Source organism: Phacochoerus africanus, chromosome 6 (genome assembly GCF_016906955.1).
Source record: "Phacochoerus africanus isolate WHEZ1 chromosome 6, ROS_Pafr_v1, whole genome shotgun sequence".
Lineage (NCBI taxonomy): Eukaryota > Metazoa > Chordata > Mammalia > Artiodactyla > Suidae > Phacochoerus > Phacochoerus africanus.
In genome coordinates this window covers 104777558-104796495 of record NC_062549.1, presented here as the reverse complement: position 1 = coordinate 104796495, position 18938 = coordinate 104777558, and the positions used below count along the sequence as shown (strand labels likewise).

Genomic DNA, 18938 nt, shown 5'->3' with positions numbered 1-18938 from the left:
GGGATAGTGAATAAGTGAAGGTACTTGGAAACTTAAAAGGATCCCTTTAGGGAGTTCCCATCGTGGTGCAGTGGTTAATGAATCTGACTAGGAACTATGAGGTTGCGGGTTCGATCCCTGCCCTTGCTCAGTGGGTTAAGGATCCGGCATTGCCGTGAGCTGTGGTGTAGGGCGCAGACGCGACTCGGATCCTGAGTTGCTATGGCTCTGGCATAGGCTGGCGGCTACAGCTCCGATTTGACCCTTAGCCTGGGAACCTCCATGTGCCGAGGGAGTGGCCCTAGAAAAGGCAAGAAGACAAAAATAAATAAATTAATGAATTAATTAAATAAAAGGACCTCTTTAAAAGGGGCTGAGGTTTCAGGCTTCTTCAGAGGGATGGCTGCCACAGAAACACACAATCCACCAGTGATGGAGAAGCAGGGGGTGTGGCCTATAGCTGAGCCATAGGAATAGCCTACCATTGAGCGGAAGAGGGACTTGGCAGAAGCATGGGCTGAACAGCTGGTCTCAGGACTTCTGTTATGGTGGTAGAAGGGTGGTCTTAGGTCAGTCAGTCACGCATTCCCAAGCTTAGGGTGAAATTTTTCAGTATTTCACTAGATTTGTTTTCTTGATATTTTTAAAGGCCAACCCCCAGGGAAAATCACAATCTAGTTCTCCTGCAAAAATGCAACCTTTTATTTTCTGTGGGGTGTGATTTATGGTAAGAAGGGTAGCCTTAAAAGGAAAATGAGGAGCTCCCGTTGTGGCTCAGTGGTTAACAAGCCACTGGGATCCATGAGGATGTGGGTTCGATCCCTGGCCTCGATCAGCGGGTTAAGGACCCAGCGTTGCCATGAGCTGTGGTGTTGGTCACAGACATGGCTCAGATCTGGCATTTCTGTGGCTGTGCTGTAGGCCAGCAGCCACAGTTCCAATTGGACTCCTAGCCGGGGAACCTCCATATTGCCACAGGTGCAGCCCTAAAAAGAAAAGAAAGAAAAAAAAAAAAAACGGCAATTGAGGCTACCAAAGAAATCTCCCATCCCTGTGTTACAAAAGGGAGTATTTTGTTGTTAAGCCAACAGCTCTTGTCCTGAGGGCACTGGGGCTCCTGGGTCCCGCTGACACCCGGCAGAAGGATCTAGAATCAGTACTTCACTGCCCACCACTGCTATTGCAAAGTCCTTTAAGCATGGATCTAGATGCAGGCAGACAGTTTTCCTGATTGGATTTATCAGAGGAGCCCGGAGGAAAGGCTGTCCTGCATAAAGGTGGTGCTGCGGGTAGATGGATGTTGTGGCAGCAGAGAGAGAAACAAGAGTGGAGGAAAGAACAAGGAGATTTGAGACGCTGTCCATTTGGCAAGAAAGAGCGTAAAGAGACAATAATGGCTCAGGGGCTATTAAATATTAGCGATTCTAGATCAATAGCAAAAGAGCCCTATCGGACAGAAACTGGTCTTGAAGATGAAATTGGAGCTGAACTGCTTCAGGACAGGATGTGGGGCATGAAATAATCCGATGGCACCTTTTCAAATGTAGGCAAGTGCCCCTTTATTGGATTAAGAAAAGAGTTCTGAGCCAGGCCGAGGGAGCCTAAGTGAGCCTGCTGGGAGCTGGAACAGGCTCGTGGAGGCGGTTCTGGCTGCCTCAGACCCCCCTTGGCCCCTGTTATCTGCCTGAGCCTCACCCCAGCTCCACCCCCAGGCCCCGGCCCCATGCTACTGCCCTCTGCTCTCTTCAGAATGCCCCTTCTCCATCAGCTGGCAGGAGCAGGAGGAAAGGCAGGGGATGTTGGAGCCAAGACAGCCGTGGAGTGAGTGGAGCAGGGCAACGCCACCCAGCAGCTCAAGGAAACCGCATCCAGGTGTGATGCAGGGGCGAGGAGACGGCCCTCGGAGGAACAGACTTCCCAGGAAATGAGTGGAGGAGGCGTGTCCTGAGCCCGGGAACCCTGCAAGAGGTTTTCATTTAATTTTACCAAGATGCCGTTTTGAAAAAAGAAAGAGCCTTCCTTAAATTCTCTAAATTCACAACAGTAATGTTTGTGCCTGTGTGTGTGGATACATGTGTGTGTGCGTGTCTTCAGGTGCAGCGCCCTTGAGAAATGACTGAAAAGAGGTCGAGGGAGATTTTTAAGATGAACCTGTACGAGCATCATGGAAGAGTCTATTCTAAAAAAACCTGGTCCTGGAGTTCCCATTGTGGCGCAGTGGAAACGAATCCAACTAGGAACCATGAGGTTGCAGGTTCAATCTCTGGCCTTGCTCTGTGGGTTAAGGATCCGGTGTTGCCATGAGCTGTGGTATAGGTCACAGATGTGGCTCGGATCTGTTGTTGCTGTGGCTGTGCCATAGGCTGGCAGCTGTAGCTCAATTGGACCGCTAGCCTGGGAACCTCCATAGGCCACGAGTCTGCCCCTAAAAAAAAACAAAAAAAAAAACTGGTCCTTTAAATTGCATGTACTGGATAATCCTCATTGTTTTGCGTGTGGAAGCAAAGTATCTCTGTCGTTGAGTAGATGGTTTCATGTTGTCCTAGAGCTAAGGAAACAGGATGGCGTGGTGAAAAGAGAAGGGGCTGGGGTCTTGTTTCGACACTAAGCAGTTGGTCTGTGTCACCCGCGACAGCGCATACAGCCTGGAAGACTCAATTCGTCTGAGGAGGGCAGACCACATTATCTGTAGTGTAGCATTCTCATTCCTGAAGTTTATTGTCCCTTGTAAAACCCGAATTGCCTGCAAGCAAGATTTCTGTCCCATGCATAGCTCCCAACTCAAGCATCACCTGCTGCCTGAGCCCATCTCCTAATTGCCCTCAGTTCCGTTGTAGACATTTCAGATACAGGGAAATGAACTCAAAGGGAAGTGCAAGGACTTTCCTTTGTACTCAAGGCCACCCAAGTTCCCAGCATCCTCTTTCCTTATCTGTCTGGTCCTTGCCAGCCCTCCTGCTTGACACCAGCTCTGCCTATGCATGTAAATGGAGGGCCCAGATGTCCTGCCTGGTTCGTAGGACCATTAGACTGTGTTTAGAAGTCAATGCAAGACCTTAGCTGACACTTCCATACCTGCCAGGAGCCACTGATGAGAAGCGGGTGGCCTGTTTCAAGCCAAAATCAATTCCCCACATGGCAACTGTTTCTGAATTCAAAATTTTAACATCACTCTTTCTTCTTCTTCTTCTTCTTTTTATTTTGAAAAAACAAAAGCGGAAGAGAATATATTGAATCTGGGCACTTCTGGTTGATGAGATTAGAGGCATGTGAGGGAAGTGGCTCCCTGGCCCACCCCAACTCCCCTCAGCTCCAGCCTGCAGCATGGTGCCTGGCAGACTCAGCTGCTTATTCCAGGAACAGGAGTGATGGTCCTGAAAGCCAGCCTCCTCTTGGGTCTGTTGGTAGGAACATGTAAGAACTCTCCCTTGCCAATTAGCGATTGCATTAGCAGATGGTATCTTTCTTTTTTGGTGGTTTATTCTCTTTTTTTTTAAGGGAGAAATAAGAAAAGGCTTTAAAGGTTTTAAATTGCACGTGGAGACAAATGCTTTCTTTTTCTTGAGGAGGTTGTGTTGCATCAGCCCCTGCCGTCCAGAACATGGACATTCAGGCTTCTTAATCTGAAAATGAAATTTTCTCCGCAAGGCCGGTGCTGCTGTGTTTTAGGGCAGGGCTTATTTCCCGGGTTCTCACCTGCGGTTTGGTGATAACCAGCTCAGACAGGTGGAGTGTTGTCTGGCCTCTACTCACCTGGCCCCTGCAGTCTGTGCTCTGGTTTCTGCCGCAAGCTGGCTGTGGACCGGTTGTTGGAGACAGAGGTTGCTGGGGGGAGGGGGGAGAGGAAAGCCAGCCTCAAGCAGATTCGGTTCTCACTCCCGCCTCTTCTAGACAAATTTCTGTGCACGCCTTCATCCTTCCTTGAACCCTGTTTCCCCAGGTGGAGTAGGAATTTGAAATCAAGACGAGATCATTCCCTACACTTTTTGAGCTGTTACTATGTGACAGGCAATGTTTTCTTAAGAGTATCACGTCAATTGACTCTCACAGCAGCCAGGCGATCGGCTTACAGATAAAATAGACGCATAAGCTTTGTGTGAATAAGGAAAATGCTGTCTCCTGAAGGAGGTGTTTGATTGGCATCCTGTTCCTGGATCAACTGTTTGCCCCCCACCACCCCCCCGCCCGACCCCCTGCTTTTACCATCATGGCCCTCTCTCCCCCCGGCCCCCACCCCCCCACCCCCGCCACCATCTCCACCCCCACCTCTACTGCCATGTCCACCACCAGCTGCCAAATGTCAAATGGACAGGGACTTGCCACAAAAATTGAGGGATGAAATTTGTTGACACAGGGACATCTTTTATTGGAACTATCTGGACCGTGGAAACCAAATTATTCCTTAATTTGGAATTAAGAATCCTCTAGAGTCCTGGTCTTTGCATGTGAGGTGGGGAACCAGGTGGCTTAAGTTTTCTTTAGTTGGTGGAATTGCATCAAGAGCGGGTCTCTGAGGAGATCCCGTTGTGGTGTAGCAGAAACGCATCAGACTAGGAACCACGAGGTTGCGGGTTCGATCCCTGGCCTTGCGCAGTGGGTTGAGGCTCCAGCGTTGCCATGAGCTGTGGTGGAGGTCGCAGACACAGCTGGGATCCTGCATGGCTGGGGCCAGCAGCTGTAGCTCTGATTCGACCCCTAGCCCGAGAACCTCCGTGAGTGCTGCCCTAAAATGCAAAAAAGAAAGAAAGAAAGAAAGAAAGAAAAGAAACCTAAGAAAATGGGGTAAAATTCATGTGCCTTCCCAGCAAACTGAACCAACTTCCAAGGTCAGGGACGTGTATACTAACAGATTGTTAAAATCCTGTCCCAATCTCAGTTTTCCATCATACCCAGCAATTTAAAAGCCTCTGTTTGGGGGGAAGGAGTGGATAATTGGGATTATAATGGGGATGCAGACATGCATGTGTGTGCACCAAAAAGGAGGAAAATAAATCGGTATGCCATGTCAAAGCTATGTGGGAAAACGTAGATGTCTTGAGATTCTGAACTCGATAAGCTGATCAGAAAAGCTTTGGCAAATGCACTGACTGTGAAAGCTTATCCCACGGTTCTGGTACTACCAGAAAAATCTTTCCAAGCACAAATCTGATCATGCCACCTCCCTGCTTCAAACCCTGCAGTGTCTCCCGACCGCCTGCGGGATATAAATCCAATCCCTTAGAATGGTATCCAAGTCCTCCACAATCTGGACCCTGCTCACCTCTCCAGGCTTATCTCCTTCTCCGTCCTCTCTCACAACCTCCGCACCAGCAATTTTAAACTACTGGCCAGTCCTCCAACAGACTAAGTTAGTTCAGGTCCTGAAGGTCTCGTGCTTGCTGCTGGTTTTGTTTGCAGCCACCCCCCTACACAAACACTTACACATTTGCACACATATACAAGATGAGACTCTGCTTCAGGAAGTCCCCTCCATCTCTCAAGACCAGCCAGGGAAGCCTCTCTAGCTCTGCAGGCAGAATGGACCATTTCTTTCTTCCTGGCCCAGAATAACGCTGCATAGATATAGCACCTCTTACTGTATTCCTAATATCTCTTTGCCTGTCTTCCTTTATGCCAGATGGTGAATTATTTGAGGTGGAGAATGTGTCTCAGCTATACCCAGCACAGTTCAGTAGATGCCCAGTATTGGCTGTTCTGGGGTTTTGGTTTTGTTTTTGTGGGGGTTTTTTTGTTTGTTTGTTTTTTCTCGTGAACTAGCTGTTACCTCTGTTAAACAGCATAGAGTGCCAGAAGCAGGGGTTGGAGAGGGGAAGAAAGAGGTGGAACTCTCCTTGGGGGCTTATCAGTAAAAGCCCACATGTGGAGGTTACCCATCAACCAAATGGCAGCCTCCAGAGTAAAACCTAAGCAGTTAAAAGTGAATTGAGCTGGTTACTATTTTTGTACCTGACCTACTTCGGGGTTACTTTCTAAGGGTTCTTCTGTTACGAAACCCCCCCAGACTTTTGTAAATGAACCAAAACACTTTTTGATAGTTTTGTATTCCCTCCTTCACTCCACGGAAGGGAAAAATCTAGCAGAGTCCCTGAAACTCTGAGTACAAAGGCATCTATGGAAGAGGACTGTTCTCCGTGGAACCAGCTTTCACAGAACTTTCTCAACTGTTTTTCCATGGAAGATTTAAAGGCCAAGAATAGCACACCTATCCAGCCCAGTGGTAGGACTCATTTCCTTTGTGCTCCTGGCTGTATTCCCCTGAGACCAAGCAGGGTTTGCTGACAGTTATTTCTGCTGCCTCTTCTCTGCCTCCAGCTTGCCCAGGCTGGGCTGTGAGCCTGCCTGAAGCCACATCTCTACTGCCTGGGTGCAGATAGGACTCCGGCAATAGAAGAAGATTCCTTCCAGTTCTCTGGTTTGTTGCCATTTAATTCTTTTTTCTTTTTAGGGCCGCACCTGCTGCATATGGAGGCTCCCAGGCTAGGGGTTGAACTGGAGTTATAGCTTCCAGCCTACGCCACAGCCACAGTCACACCTAGATCTAAGCCTCATCTGCAACCTACACCATAGCTCAATGCAACGAGGGATCCTCAACCCCCTGAGCAGGGCCAGGGATCAAACCCACATCCTCATGGATGCTAGTCAGGTTCATTACCCCTGAGCCACAATGGGAACTCCCATGTTGCCATTTAAATTTTGCTTGCAGGAGTTCCCGTCGTGGCGCAGTGGTTAACGACTCCGACTAGGAACCATGAGGTTGCAGGTTCGGTCCCTGCCCTTGCTCAGTGGGTTAACGATCCGGCGTTGCCGTGAGCTGTGGTGTAGGTTGCAGACGCGGCTCGGATCCCGCGTTGCTGTGGCTCTGGCGTAGGCCGGCGGCTACAGCTCCGATTCAGCCCCTAGCCTGGGAACCTCCATATGCCCCGGGAGCGGCCCAAGAAGTAGCAACAACAACAACAAAAAGACAAAAGACTAAATAAATAAATAAATAAATAAATTTTGCTTGCAATGCCCCAGTGGTGGTTGTTTCCAGCAAACAAAGGATGAGCTTTTGACGTGCCAAGATACCGTAACATTTAATAATGTTTTGAATGGGGTGAGGGGAGGAGCAGTGTGGGGGAGGGGGGGAGAGTGCTGGAAAAAGAACGTGGAATTCTGGTGTAAAATCAATTTAATTTCAGGACCTGATGTAAAATACTTGGGAGACAACTAAAGAATCCTTTATAACTGCTTTTTTTACAAAGACTGCTATTAGTAAGAGCAGATTATTGAAGTGGTGGTTGTATTGAAGGAATGCCGAGGAAAAGACGAAAGACTTGGCTCACTGTGGTTGATAACAGCCCCCAGGACTGGCACCAAGTAAATGTTGACTTTTCTAAATTTCCAGAGGCAAAACTTACGGGCTTCAAAAATCATTAACAGAAGAAAATATGTTTACGAGAGCTTTAAAAGGGGAGTTAAGAGATAAATGGAAAACTGGGGAGGAAACGTTTCAGGGGTCAGAATGATCTAGCTGATAGATCACTGATGGCCCGCTATCTACCTAGAACTGGGCTTCTAAAGCAGGACGTAATGTACCTGCTGCTAGGTGGGGGCGGCGGCGGGGGGGGGGTGGTGGAAATAGACTTGCAATGGCAGGACAGACACTGGCTAGGTGGAAGCGTGGAATGGTTACAAGGTTGGCTTTAATGAAGCTAAGTGGCAGCTAAGTGGCTTTCTTGGTACCCCCAAGGAAATGGTAAAAGATAAAGATGCTGGAGTTCCCTTGTGGCCCAGCAGATTAAGGATCTGGCACTATCACTGCAGCAGCCCTGGTCCCTGCTGTGGAATAGGTTCAATCCCTGGCCTGGGAACTTCTACATGCTGCAGGCACAGCCAAAAAAAAAAAAAAAGAGAGAGAGAGAGGGGGAGAGAGATAAAGATGCATGCCTCAGATTATTTCCATGCTACCTCTAGTGCAAGCTGGGCCAAAGAGACTTCTGTCTTTCCAGATCCTTAGCTCATTGATCTCCAAATGTTTGCTTCCAATGGAAAATGCTAACTTCGTGTAGGCTCCAACTCTTCTTCTAAAGCCCTTAATTGCAATGGCATGTTTATTCATTTCAGCAAGTACTTACTCAAAGTGCTAGCACTCTTGGCTCAAAATACTGACTTGCATCATATTTTTCAGACATCTGCTGACTATTCACAATGACTGGGCCAACCCTCCGTGGTTTTGTCAAATCCTCCACACTTGGCAGCCTTGGGGGGCTCTAAGTGCTGAGTTGCTGGACCAATCAGTTTAATGGTTCCCCAGCTAGGTGCTTAATCAGAGCTGATAGGATAAAAGGTAGATGGAATAGAGAGGCTGAAATTGCCCCACCTTCTCTTCTAGAGTTCTTTTTTACCCTCAATACTGCTCTGGAAGTTCAAAAAGGTGCACAATAGGAGTTCCTGTTGTGGCTCAGCGGGTTAAGAACTTGACTAGCATCCGTGAGGATGCAGGTTCGATCCCTGGCCTCACTCATTGGGTTGAGGATCTGACATTGCTGTGAGCTGCAATGTAGGTCGAAGACAGGGCTTGGATCTGGTGTGGCTGTGGCTGTGGCTGTGGCTGCAGCTGTAGCTCTGATTCGACCCCTAGCTTGGGAACTTCCATATGCCGCAGGTGCTGCCCTAAAAAGCAAAAGAAGAAGAGAAAAGAAGGGAGGGAGGGAGGGGGACAAAAAGGTGCAGGATAGTTCTACCAGTGTCCTGGGACTATCCAGTGCCAATCACTCCTCAGTTTCTTCATATAAAATAAGGGAAGTATTTGCACTCTAAAACTCCATTCAGAAACCTCTCCCAAGAGGAGGAAAGAAGCCTGTCCCCCCCCTCCCCCAGTGATATTTCCCCTTTGGTCACCTGTGTCCCAAGGCATCTCTCTTGCACCTGACACTTCTGCACCTCAGTTCTGGCCATGGCATCCCTTTGTCAATTTTATAGGTATGTCCAGGGCTTCATAGTACAACCAGGCAGGGATTCTTTCCATCATTCTTTCCCATAAAAAGTTTGCAACTTCTGCCTCTTTACCCTATTTTTCCCCTTCACCTCTTAAAATTTGTCCTCAGCACCTGGCAATACACTTTACCTCTAAAAACACCCCATAAAATTACCCAGATGAGCCTAGATCGTAACACTTGAGTGTAGCGTTTATAGAAACATCAGCTTTAGAGGAGCAATAGCAAGGCCTTTCAGATAATCTGAAATTTTCTCTTGTTTCTTTCAGTAGGACTGAAATGAAAAATAGCATTATCAAATGACTTGAAAATGGAATAGGGGCGTTCCAGTCATGGCACAGCAGAAACGAATCTGACTAGCATCCATGAGGATGCAGGTTCCATTCCTTGCCTCGCTCAGTGGGTTAAGGGTCTGGCATTGCCATGAGCTGTGGTGGAGGTCGCAGAAGCAGCTCCAATTGTTGTGGCTGTGGTGTAGGCCAGTGGCTGTAGCTCTGATTCAATCCCTAGCCTGGGAACCTCGATATGCTGCAGGTGGGCCCTAAAAAGACAAAAAAAAAAAAAAGAGAGAGAGAGAGAGAGGAGAAAAGCAAGTGAGAAAACAGAATAGGATTTGCCTCCAGAGGTGGGATCAGGTGGGTCAGAACAGGGAAGGGGGAGTGTTTGTTGATCTATATCAGGCATTTCTAGAAAACAAATGGTCTTCTGCCTTATGGTGATACACAGTAGATGGATAAAGAGTTGGAACAGGCAGAAAAAGCTCTTGCCCAGGTCTTCTTGCTTATGAGAGAGGAGAGAGGCACGTGGAGACACTTTGTATTTTTGAGGACATCAATACTGAAAGCAACTGCAGGAGTCCCATTGTGGCTCAGCAAGTCAAGGACCCAGCATCTCCGTGAGGTCCGCCCCTAGCCTTGCCCAATGGGTTAAGAATCCGGTATTGCCACAAACTGTGGCCCAGGTGGAAGACGCAGCTCGGATCTGGTGTTGCCATGGTTGTGGTGTAGACCACAGCTCTAGCTCTGATTCCACCCCTGGCTCGGGCACTTCCATATGTCTCAGGTGGGGCTGTAAAAAGAAGAAAAAAAAGAAAGCACCTGCAATTCTCCCACCAAAACTTCCTCGGTGCTAGGTTCAGAGAGCCAACTTTACAAGTAGGATGTGTTTCCCATCTTGCAATTTTGAGACCAGGCTCTCCCATCACTAGCCGAGTGGCCTTATTAGTACAAAGTCCTCAAACCTCCAGTTTGCCGCACTCTGTAAAATACAGCTAAAGCCTTTTACCTTCTGGATTTGTGAGAATCCCAGGGACTTTTATATGCAAAAGTGCTTGTGGAGGAGAAGGCAAAAATATAGATTTTAGTTAATATTTCTGATACCTTCTTTTTTTTTAGGGCCTCACTTGCAGCATATGGAAGTTCCCAGGAGCTGTAGCTGTCAGCCTACACCACAGCAACAGCAACCCTGGATCCTAGCCACGATTGCAACCTACCCCATGGCTGATGGCAATGCCAGAACCTTAACCCAATGAGCAAGGCCAGGGATCGAACCTTCACCCTCATGAATACTAGTTCAGTCGGCTAATGCTAAGCCACAATGGGGACTCCCAATATTTCTTATCTTATGCCTTTTCCCCACTCTGGAATGCAGCTAGAGCTCGGAGGTCCTTCAGGAAGGACCTTCGGCAATCTTCAGCTGCCAAAGAAACAGCTGTAGAGACCACGGGACATGTCTTGATCTCTCAGGGTTATACTGCTGAATCAAAAAAAAAAAAAAAAGCTAATTTTACTTATTAAGGGAGGAAAAGGTGATCCTTTCGCAGGAGAAATCTACACTGTTGAGACTTTTGCTTTCTGCATGTTGTCGTTCTTGCTGTGTGCTTTTTCCATTCAGACCAAGGGATAAGTAATTTCAAACAAACTGAGAGATCTTCAGCAAGCAAAAGCCCCCTACAGGTTAGCAGTAATGGGGGATGCCAATACAGCATTTTCTAGACCTGTGGAGACAGAGCCCTGATCACGCTCCATAAATTCCTTCTGTTGAATTAGTGGCATTGGGAACCCTGTTCTGGATGTGGGGGCTCTTTTCTCCAGCAGTCATGAATTTGAATTCAGTTTACAATGCCTTTGCTCTTCAGGGTCTGCACTGATTTAACCAAGCCTGAAGATGGAGGAGGCACCAGTTCTTGACAATGCATTCTTGGGCAAAGGGAAAGAGGCTCATGGAAGAAACAGTTTCTTCTAAGGAGCAAGACTTACCCTCATGGTCTAACTGATAGCACAGTTGCTAGTTTTCCCTCCTTTGTTTTTCATTCTTCCTTCCCTCCTCCATTTCTTTCAAGCTTCACACCTTTATTTATTCATGTTAAATTAATACTTGATGTCGACAGGACTAGTTTTAACTTGCTTAGGAAGTGAATGTTTTCTGTGTTTCTTGTTGGAATTCCCAGAGATATGGAGTGATTTTCTCCTGCAAATCTTGTGCTTTCCCAGAGTATGCCTGACTTCCTGAAAACATTGTTAATAATACTTTGTTTTTTAACTGTTGGAGACCTCCAGCCACTGCAGCCTCTGCAGAAGCTGTAGGGGGAGGAAAGCGGCTCAGCAGAGCCTGGCTAGGGCTCTTGGGCGCGGGGCGGGTGGTCCTGGGCCGGTCATCCCACTGCAGGCGCAGGTCCCTCACAGCACCCTCTCCTAGGCAGAAAGAGGTCCTGCTATGTCAGAGGGCAGGCAAGGAGAGGCATGAGACAGGCCCACTAATAGTCCCCCTCCAAGGATCCCCTTTTGCTAAAGATATTGGGCTTCAAGTATTCCTTCTCTCAAAAGCGAACCCCCAATCTGGACAAACAACTTTCATTCACACAGTGGCATCAATGAATTCACTGCAGGCCCTCTGGATTGACATTTGGGGGTCTTGAAGGCGGCGGTGTTGGCGGGGGGTGGGGGGTGGGGGGGGGGGGGTCTTGGGACCTCTGGCAAAGCCAGCTCAAGCCCTATGGGTTGTGGATAACGGAGACTCCAAGACCAGAGAAGGCATTCAGAGGGGCACCAAAGGACTGGCTGGGAAGGCCATCCGCAGGTGGACGCGGGGCCTGGACTCCGCAGGAAGGCGGAGTCCCTCCTGCGGGCACTGGCTGCAGGCACACCCAACCCCCACCCCCCCATCCCCGCGCTTCCCTTAGTCCCAGAGGAGCTCCCGGATACCCACAAATGCTCCAGCGCGTGGTTTCTGTCCCAGGTCCACGGAGATTCGGGGGCCCAGTTCTGCGGACGTCCCCGCACCCACTGCGGACCTTGCGTGCCCTCCAAAGCAGGCGGGTCACGCAGGGAGGCAGGAGGAGGGACGCGAGAGCTGCAGGGCCGCCGAGTCCCCGCTGCCCAGCGAGTCGGCGCGCCCCGCAGTGGCGCAGCCGCCGCCTCTCGGGACTTGGGCACGCGCGCCCCAGGCCCCGGCGCCCTCCTGCCGGGAGCCCCGACCGGCCGCAGCCGGCGCGGCCCCGGGCCTGCGGGGGTGGGGTTTGAAGCGGGGGCGGAGCCAGGCCCGCGGCCGGTGTCAGGTTGCTCCGGTAACGGTGACGTGCCGCGGCGTGGGCGGGGCCAGCACGCAGGTTGCATATTTTAGGAAGTGAGGAGGAGGCGCGGGCTTGAGCTGCGGCGGGGTCTGGGGCGCAGAGCAGCGGCGGGAGGAGGCGGACACGTGGCAGCAGCAGCGGTAGCAGCCCCGGCGGCGGCGGCGGCGGCAGCAGCAGTGGCATCGGCCCGAGCCGCCGGCCGTCTTCCCTCCTTCCCGCCCCGCAGCAGCCCTAGCTCCGTCCTCTCCGCTCCCCCGGCCGCTCTTGCTTGGCCGGGAGCCGCTCTCTTTTCTCTCTGATTCTCAAGCAACAGGACCCGGCGCGGGACACAGACCACCGCCACTATGGGGAAGGGGGTGAGTGTCCAGCGAGCCTGGGGAGGGGTGCGGGGAGCCCTGGAGGGGAGGAGGAGGAAGAGGAGGAAGTCAGGAGGGCGACCGCAGCCAGCGGGAGGCGGAGGAGGAGGAAGCGGCGCGGCGCGGAATGGGTTGGCAGAGCAGAGAGGCTTAAAAGACGACGCACTTTGGAAATGGAGGGAGCGCTGTAATGAGGGGCGGGCGGGGGAAGGGAGAGCCGAGGGCCCGGAGCGGGGCAGCCCCAGGCGGTGCGCAGAGCCTGGAGAAGGACTGCGGGCCCCCGAGCCCGAACGCGTCGCGGGCCCTGGGCTCCTGGAGGCGGCGCTCGGGAGTCGCAGGCCCTCGAGGCAGAGGAAGGACAGCCGCTGGGCCTCCCCGGCTAGGAGCGGGCTGCCGGCGGCATCCCCAACCCGCTCCCTCCCTCCTCCCTTCCCTCCCTCCGCCCGCCCTCACCTCCCGTCTCTCGCCTTCCTTTTTCCCTCCGCCCTCCGTGCCCCGAGGAAAGGCGTGCTCCTCCCCTTCCCCTGGGGCGCTCTACCCGGCCCCTTCCCGGGCTGTAGTTCCCGCCGCGGCTCCGGCCTGGGCGATGGGGGTCTTCCGACGCGGGGGCGGCCTTAGGGTCCCAGGCTTCTTCTCCTGGAGGCGCCAGGGCTTAGCCACTTGCCCGGAGAGGTGGCCGCCCTTCCCCAAAGGAAAAAACTGGCTTCCCCTTACTGCGGAGCCGGTCGGGCGGGCTGGTGCCAGAAAGGGTGTGTCTTCGCCCTAAGATGGCCTTTAAGGTATACTTTTGAGAGCTTTAATGGGCCCCTTTCCATTAAACACAGGATGCTCCCGGGAGGCAGCTGGAGCCACTGGTGTGGTCATCTTGAGGGTGGGGAGGGCATGTGTAAGTTTTTTAGAGCGATGAGGCAGGAAGGAGCACAAGCAGATCCACCCGGGCCTCCGGGTACAATAAACCCGAAAAAGAACGGGAGGCGGGGCAACGCGGTGGGAGCGCCCACCCGCGGAAGAGGGGTTCGAAGCAGCGAGGGGTCCCCCCGGGCCGGAGGAGCGGGCGCTCTGGGGATACCAGAACAACGGCTTGTGCCTGCATTTCTGTAACTCGGGGCTGAGATAACCCGTAACCACAGCAGGAGACTGGGTCCTGGACTCCAGTGGGGCCAAGAGTGCTGTTGAGAAAAGTTTATACAAAATAACAGTCAGAAGAAAAAATGAGATAAAATGACCAGGTCATGAGAATACTAGTGGGAGAGCATCTGCTCCATTGTGTCCAGAGCCTGCACCGTCCCCCGGCCCGTAGTAGGTCTTTGAAGGTTCAGCGGGCTCCTGGGTGTGGAGTGAGCAATGGGCAGAGAGGGAGGGTGCATTCTCTGGAAATGCCAAGTGGATTTTGAAGGAGGTCATTGAAAGGTTTGAACCTGGTAGTAAGGAAGAGTGGGAATGCACAACTTGTATCTTTTAAAAGCCCCAAAGTGGAGGGCTGGCTCAGGTCAAATAGCTGAAGGCAAGAGCTGAGTGCCAGCCTCTATACTGCCCACGGTGGAAACTGAGTTCGTGATTGCGCTTGAACCACTCCATCAAACCCTAGGGCATTCCAGTAAACGAGCTCCTTAAAGCTCATTTCTGTATCTCTATCCTCTCAAAAAAAAAAAAAAAAAGAACCAGAAAAAAATCATCTGTTTTCTGAGCCACCCGTTACTGGTTTGGGGGAGCTGGAGAAATGGTAGATATGTCACCAAGGCCTAGGAAGGTGAAGTGCTTTGCTCAAGGTCAAATGGTTGGTTAGTGACACACCAAGTCCCTGATTCCTCCCGGCCTAAATACTCACTCCCTCCTTAACGTTGCCTTATACATGCAGAATTCTAAAGTTATTTTTCAGATGAAACTGGGGTGTTCGTGATGCTGAATTAATGGACCAGATGTTTGAGTAACTGGATTATATCCATAGACCTATATTTCCCTTTCATAACAGCGCACAGGCCGGGGAGTGGGAAAGAGCAACATGCCTGGGTTGTGGAGGTTTAAGCAGTTTCATCTTATGGATCCTCATCAAATGGCTAGTGGCTAGCAAACACAAAATTGAATTGTAACTGGTGAACGCAGGCTGACGTGCTGCTTAGCTGCTGGGTGGTTAGTATTTGGGGAACTCTCATAGATTGAGCATTAGGGGGTGGCTGTGTGTGTGTGTGTGTGTGTGTGTGTGTGTCTTTGTGTGTGGTGGTGGTGGTGGTGATTCTCCTGGGATAAAGTTAGCCTTTTTGTCCCCAATGACTTACCGTGATAGTCCAAATGTTCAGGATATTTTATGCTGAAATGTTGGGGTTTTTCCACATGGGGATTAAAATGTGGGTGGAGTGGTGACTAAAGCCCTGCTGATAATTGGTTAACCAGGAAGCCTGTGCTGGCAGCTAATTTTTAAGGTCATTGTTAATTTCTTCCCCTCCTCTTCCCACTGCTGTTGGGGGCCTAGGTTTTGAGGAGATTGCAGGTGATTTTATATCTCCTTCCAAAGCCACTGCCCAAGCTTTTGGTAAGAAAACGAAAGAACAGCTCCTGCTGAATCATTCCTGGGTGAAGGAGGATTGTGTCCTTTTTTTCGTGCGGGGTGTCTTGCCAGTGCCTTGGCTTAAATCTGCAGCCAGGCCTACCACCCACAACCCGTTAGCTCACCAAAGGTACCCAAGAAACTTGCCTTTTTGCTCAAGTTTACAAAGGGGGGGGGGAATGTCAGTGGGGGTTTCACTGCGGTTCTCCATTGTGTGAATATTAACTTAGTTACCTAGAAATCACAGCTTATGGGGAGAGATTTGAAGAGGAGCCTGGGGGGAAAAAGGTTCGGGTGAAGGTTGCACAAGGGATACCCATGTCAGCAGAAATCCTGGTTGTATGGTAACATTATCAGCTGCCCTTTTGGAGCTCAACTTGAAAGTGTGGCTAAATCTCCTCTGGCTGCTATAAAGCCAGTACTTTAGACTGAAAACATTGTAAGGCAGAGTCCTCACAGTGGAAGGTTGCCCAGGCCAGGGCCCCCTGCTAGTGGAGTGGCTATGGGAGGAGCTGGTGACTAGCCCTGGGGACAGAGAAAGAAGGTCGAGGTTGCATCACACCCTCGGCCTGTTAAATGTTGAGATGTGAATGTTTGTTCCTCTCGCTGCCGCCCCCCCCTTTGCTGTACCCTGTTCTGAGGGTGTATTCTTTTGGGGTAACTTTCTGTTTGTTAATTTGTAGTGTTCTCTGCCAGTAAGTTTGTAACACTCTGGTGACTCACCTTTGGGTAGGAGGGTGGGGAAGGGGAGGCCTGCATCCCCAGTGGGAGAGATGGAGAGGAGGCTAAATCTGACAGCCCCACCCCCTCCCCACCAAAAAAATAAAAGGCCAGGTTTAAAACAAAAAACAAAACCACACAGTTAAATGTTTATTCAGGTAAGGGCTAAAACTTAAAATATCCAGACCCCTGGAAGTGTTCATTCCTCCATTGCATTTTAAACTAAAAGAGTGAAGGCAACATTTCAAAGTACGATAAACTTGGTACCCATCCATTCTCCATCCCAGAACCCTTCTAAAGCATTGTTTTCTGATTATTTTAGCAACAAATTAACAGGTAAGTGACTCCGTGCTTTCAGGCTGTGTTCTTTTACACCGTATATCCACACTTAAGAATGAAAGAGGCTTTAGGGAATATAGTTTTCGAAGGATTTTGTATGGAAAAGTAAGTGAAGTGCGTTTCTTTAAAACAAAAATGTTGAGGGTTTGGTTTGGTTTGGTTGCTTTTTTAAGCCCTGAAGCATCGGTTTCTCACCTGGCCCTTGGGTAGAATAATCACCAGAGTGGAGTCACCTTTGCTTTGTTTAGAGCGAGTGCAGGGCAGGTGTGAGTGGCTGGCAGCTCTTTGGGCCTTAGAAAGTATTTGGCACCAAGAGAAGAGCAAATCTTTACTAAACTGTGGGTTTGCTGTTCCTCAGTTCGTCTGAACGTAAGCCTTTTCAAAACTAGAAAACAGTCTTTCTTTCACCTGGAAAACATCCTGAGGATTGAAAAGAATGGGAAATGCTATGAATTACGCTCCAAAGGGAAGTTGCCTGGAAGTGTCACTGGACATGTCAGAGGTGCAATTGAATAGCACCTTCGGTTTTGATCTACTTTCACTTTTCAAATAAAAGACTTGACATTTTTAGAGTCTTTGTCAAAGTCTTGTGAAATACAACGGCCGGGGTGGGGGGGTGTGCTTGGGCTTTCAGCCCTCAGTGATGGGCTGTGGTGCCTTCTAGCTGCCCAGGGCGCTCTGCCAGCCAGCAGGCCAGAAGAAGAAACACGAGTGTCAGATCAGATGGGCTCACAGTAATCAGAGTGGCTGCTTTGGGACAGCAAAACACTGGGCAGAATGTTTCCCCATCCGTGCCAGAGCTGTCCAGTTCTGGGTTCCGCTGAAATTGCATGTCCAGTAAGTGCTAATGTGAAGGACAGAGAATTGTAAAATCCACTCCCCCCACCCCCAACTCCCCTTCGGTTTTTATATTTTGGGAAAAGGAGACAGAACCGAGGCAGGTTTGAACTTCCTCGCATTGCTCTGGATTGAGTGTGTGTGAGAGGAAGTGTGTTCTTTGGCTGGTGTCAGAGAGAGACTGTTCTTTGCATATGAGTCACCTCCTTCGTTGTGCTTAAATCTGTCGTCAGGAATCCACAAGGAGTTCTTCACATTTGTTTGACTGGCGTTTGGGGCGGCAGATTCTAGCGTGAGAACAGAAGCACCCCACCGCCACCCCCACCCCCCAGACCCACCCTGCAGCTTTTCTGTCTGCTTTCCTTTGGGTCCTGAGCCAAGGGAATTTTGGCCAGTAGACCCTATTGCTTCGTTCCTTTGTGACTGACTCGACAGTGAATTATATCTGAACATTAATTTATCTCTGTATCTGGTTTTATTCAAACCCTGTTGAGTAACAGCTCTTAGATACTTGCTGTTGGTGATCTGAGGCATTGATCCCTGATGGCTCGGGCTTTTGTTTGGGGGGCCTGTATGGTTTGAGGGCTTGATCATCAGTGTGTTAAGGTTTGGGGATCAGTGGGGCCTGATCTTTCCAGCTTGTCATCATGGGGAGGGCGAGGCCTCCTGTGTTTTCCTTCTGTCCTCCAGGAGATGCTTCCATGGTGCCGTGTTTGTTTCATGGTTTCTCTGGGGCCTGTCACGGCCTTTATCCTCCTTTAGCCCTGCAGCTGTTTTACTTTGCACCCTAGGCCTCAGGGTACCAATTGAGGAGCTACCCAAACTTCTTGGAAATTGATTCAGTCCTGTTTTGAGGCTTGTGCTAGTTATTAATCTGTTGTCTCTCAAACCAGCAACTTTGTTGTTCTTGATTCGTGACACCAAAGTGGTCTGGCGAAACCAAAAAAGGGGTGAGGAGGGCAGCAAATGGTGGGCGGACAGGTAAACATTTTTAGTCTTCATAACCCAGGTGCCTCATACAGATGTAGAGAAGCCCGTTGAAAAACAACAGGTTTTTTTTGGTTTTTGGTTTTTTAAATAAGTGAAAAGACACCTTTTTTAAGAGGTAGTAAGTGTATAAAGTGTATTATTTAGATGTTTAAAAAAAGTTTTGGGGGGAGTTCCTGTAGTGGCTCAGTGGTTAACGAATCCGACTAGGAACCATGAGGTTGCAGGTTCCATCCCTGGCCTTGCTCAGTGGGTTAAGGATCCGGCGTTGCCGTGAGCTGTGGTGTAGGTCGCAGACGCGGCTCTGGATCCCGAGTTGCTGTGGCCCTGGTGTAGGCCGGCGGCTATAGCTCTGATTCGACCCCTAACCTAGGAACCTCCATATGCCGTGGGAGCGGCCCAAGAAAATGGCAAAAAAGATAAAAAAAGTTTTTTTGAATGATCATGGATGTGTATTAACAATTGCAGGTAGGGTGGGCTGGCAGGCGGGCTCATGAAGATTCCACATGCAGGGAGGAAGGTTAAGCCTTGTTCCTTTGGGGCTGAGGGAGCCCCCCCTGGCCAGAGCTGGAGCTGTTTTCTTTGCCCCTGCTGGCCGATGGGCTGCAACCCAAGTTTGGACATACTGA

At 50.2% G+C, this 18938-nt stretch overlaps 1 protein-coding gene and 1 long non-coding RNA gene across 2 annotated transcripts in view; one reads left to right on the top strand and one right to left on the bottom strand.

The window, feature by feature from the left end:
• Nucleotides 1-1513: 1513 nt before the first annotated feature.
• On the bottom strand, nucleotides 1514-12405 carry LOC125129800 (uncharacterized). Its single transcript, XR_007135555.1, has 3 exons — nucleotides 12162-12405; nucleotides 3055-3907; nucleotides 1514-1938 (listed from the first exon to the last, which is right to left on the bottom strand). It is a non-coding gene; the product is annotated as an uncharacterized LOC125129800 (long non-coding RNA).
• Nucleotides 12406-12598: 193 nt separating this feature from the next.
• Nucleotides 12599-18938, top strand: part of ATP1A1 (ATPase Na+/K+ transporting subunit alpha 1) — a 31329-nt gene continuing 24989 nt past the window's right edge. Inside the window, exon 1 of the mRNA XM_047784919.1 lies at nucleotides 12599-12881. Within this exon, the coding sequence (XP_047640875.1) occupies nucleotides 12870-12881 (12 nt within the window). The 5' untranslated portion in view covers nucleotides 12599-12869. The remainder of the gene's footprint in view (nucleotides 12882-18938) is intronic.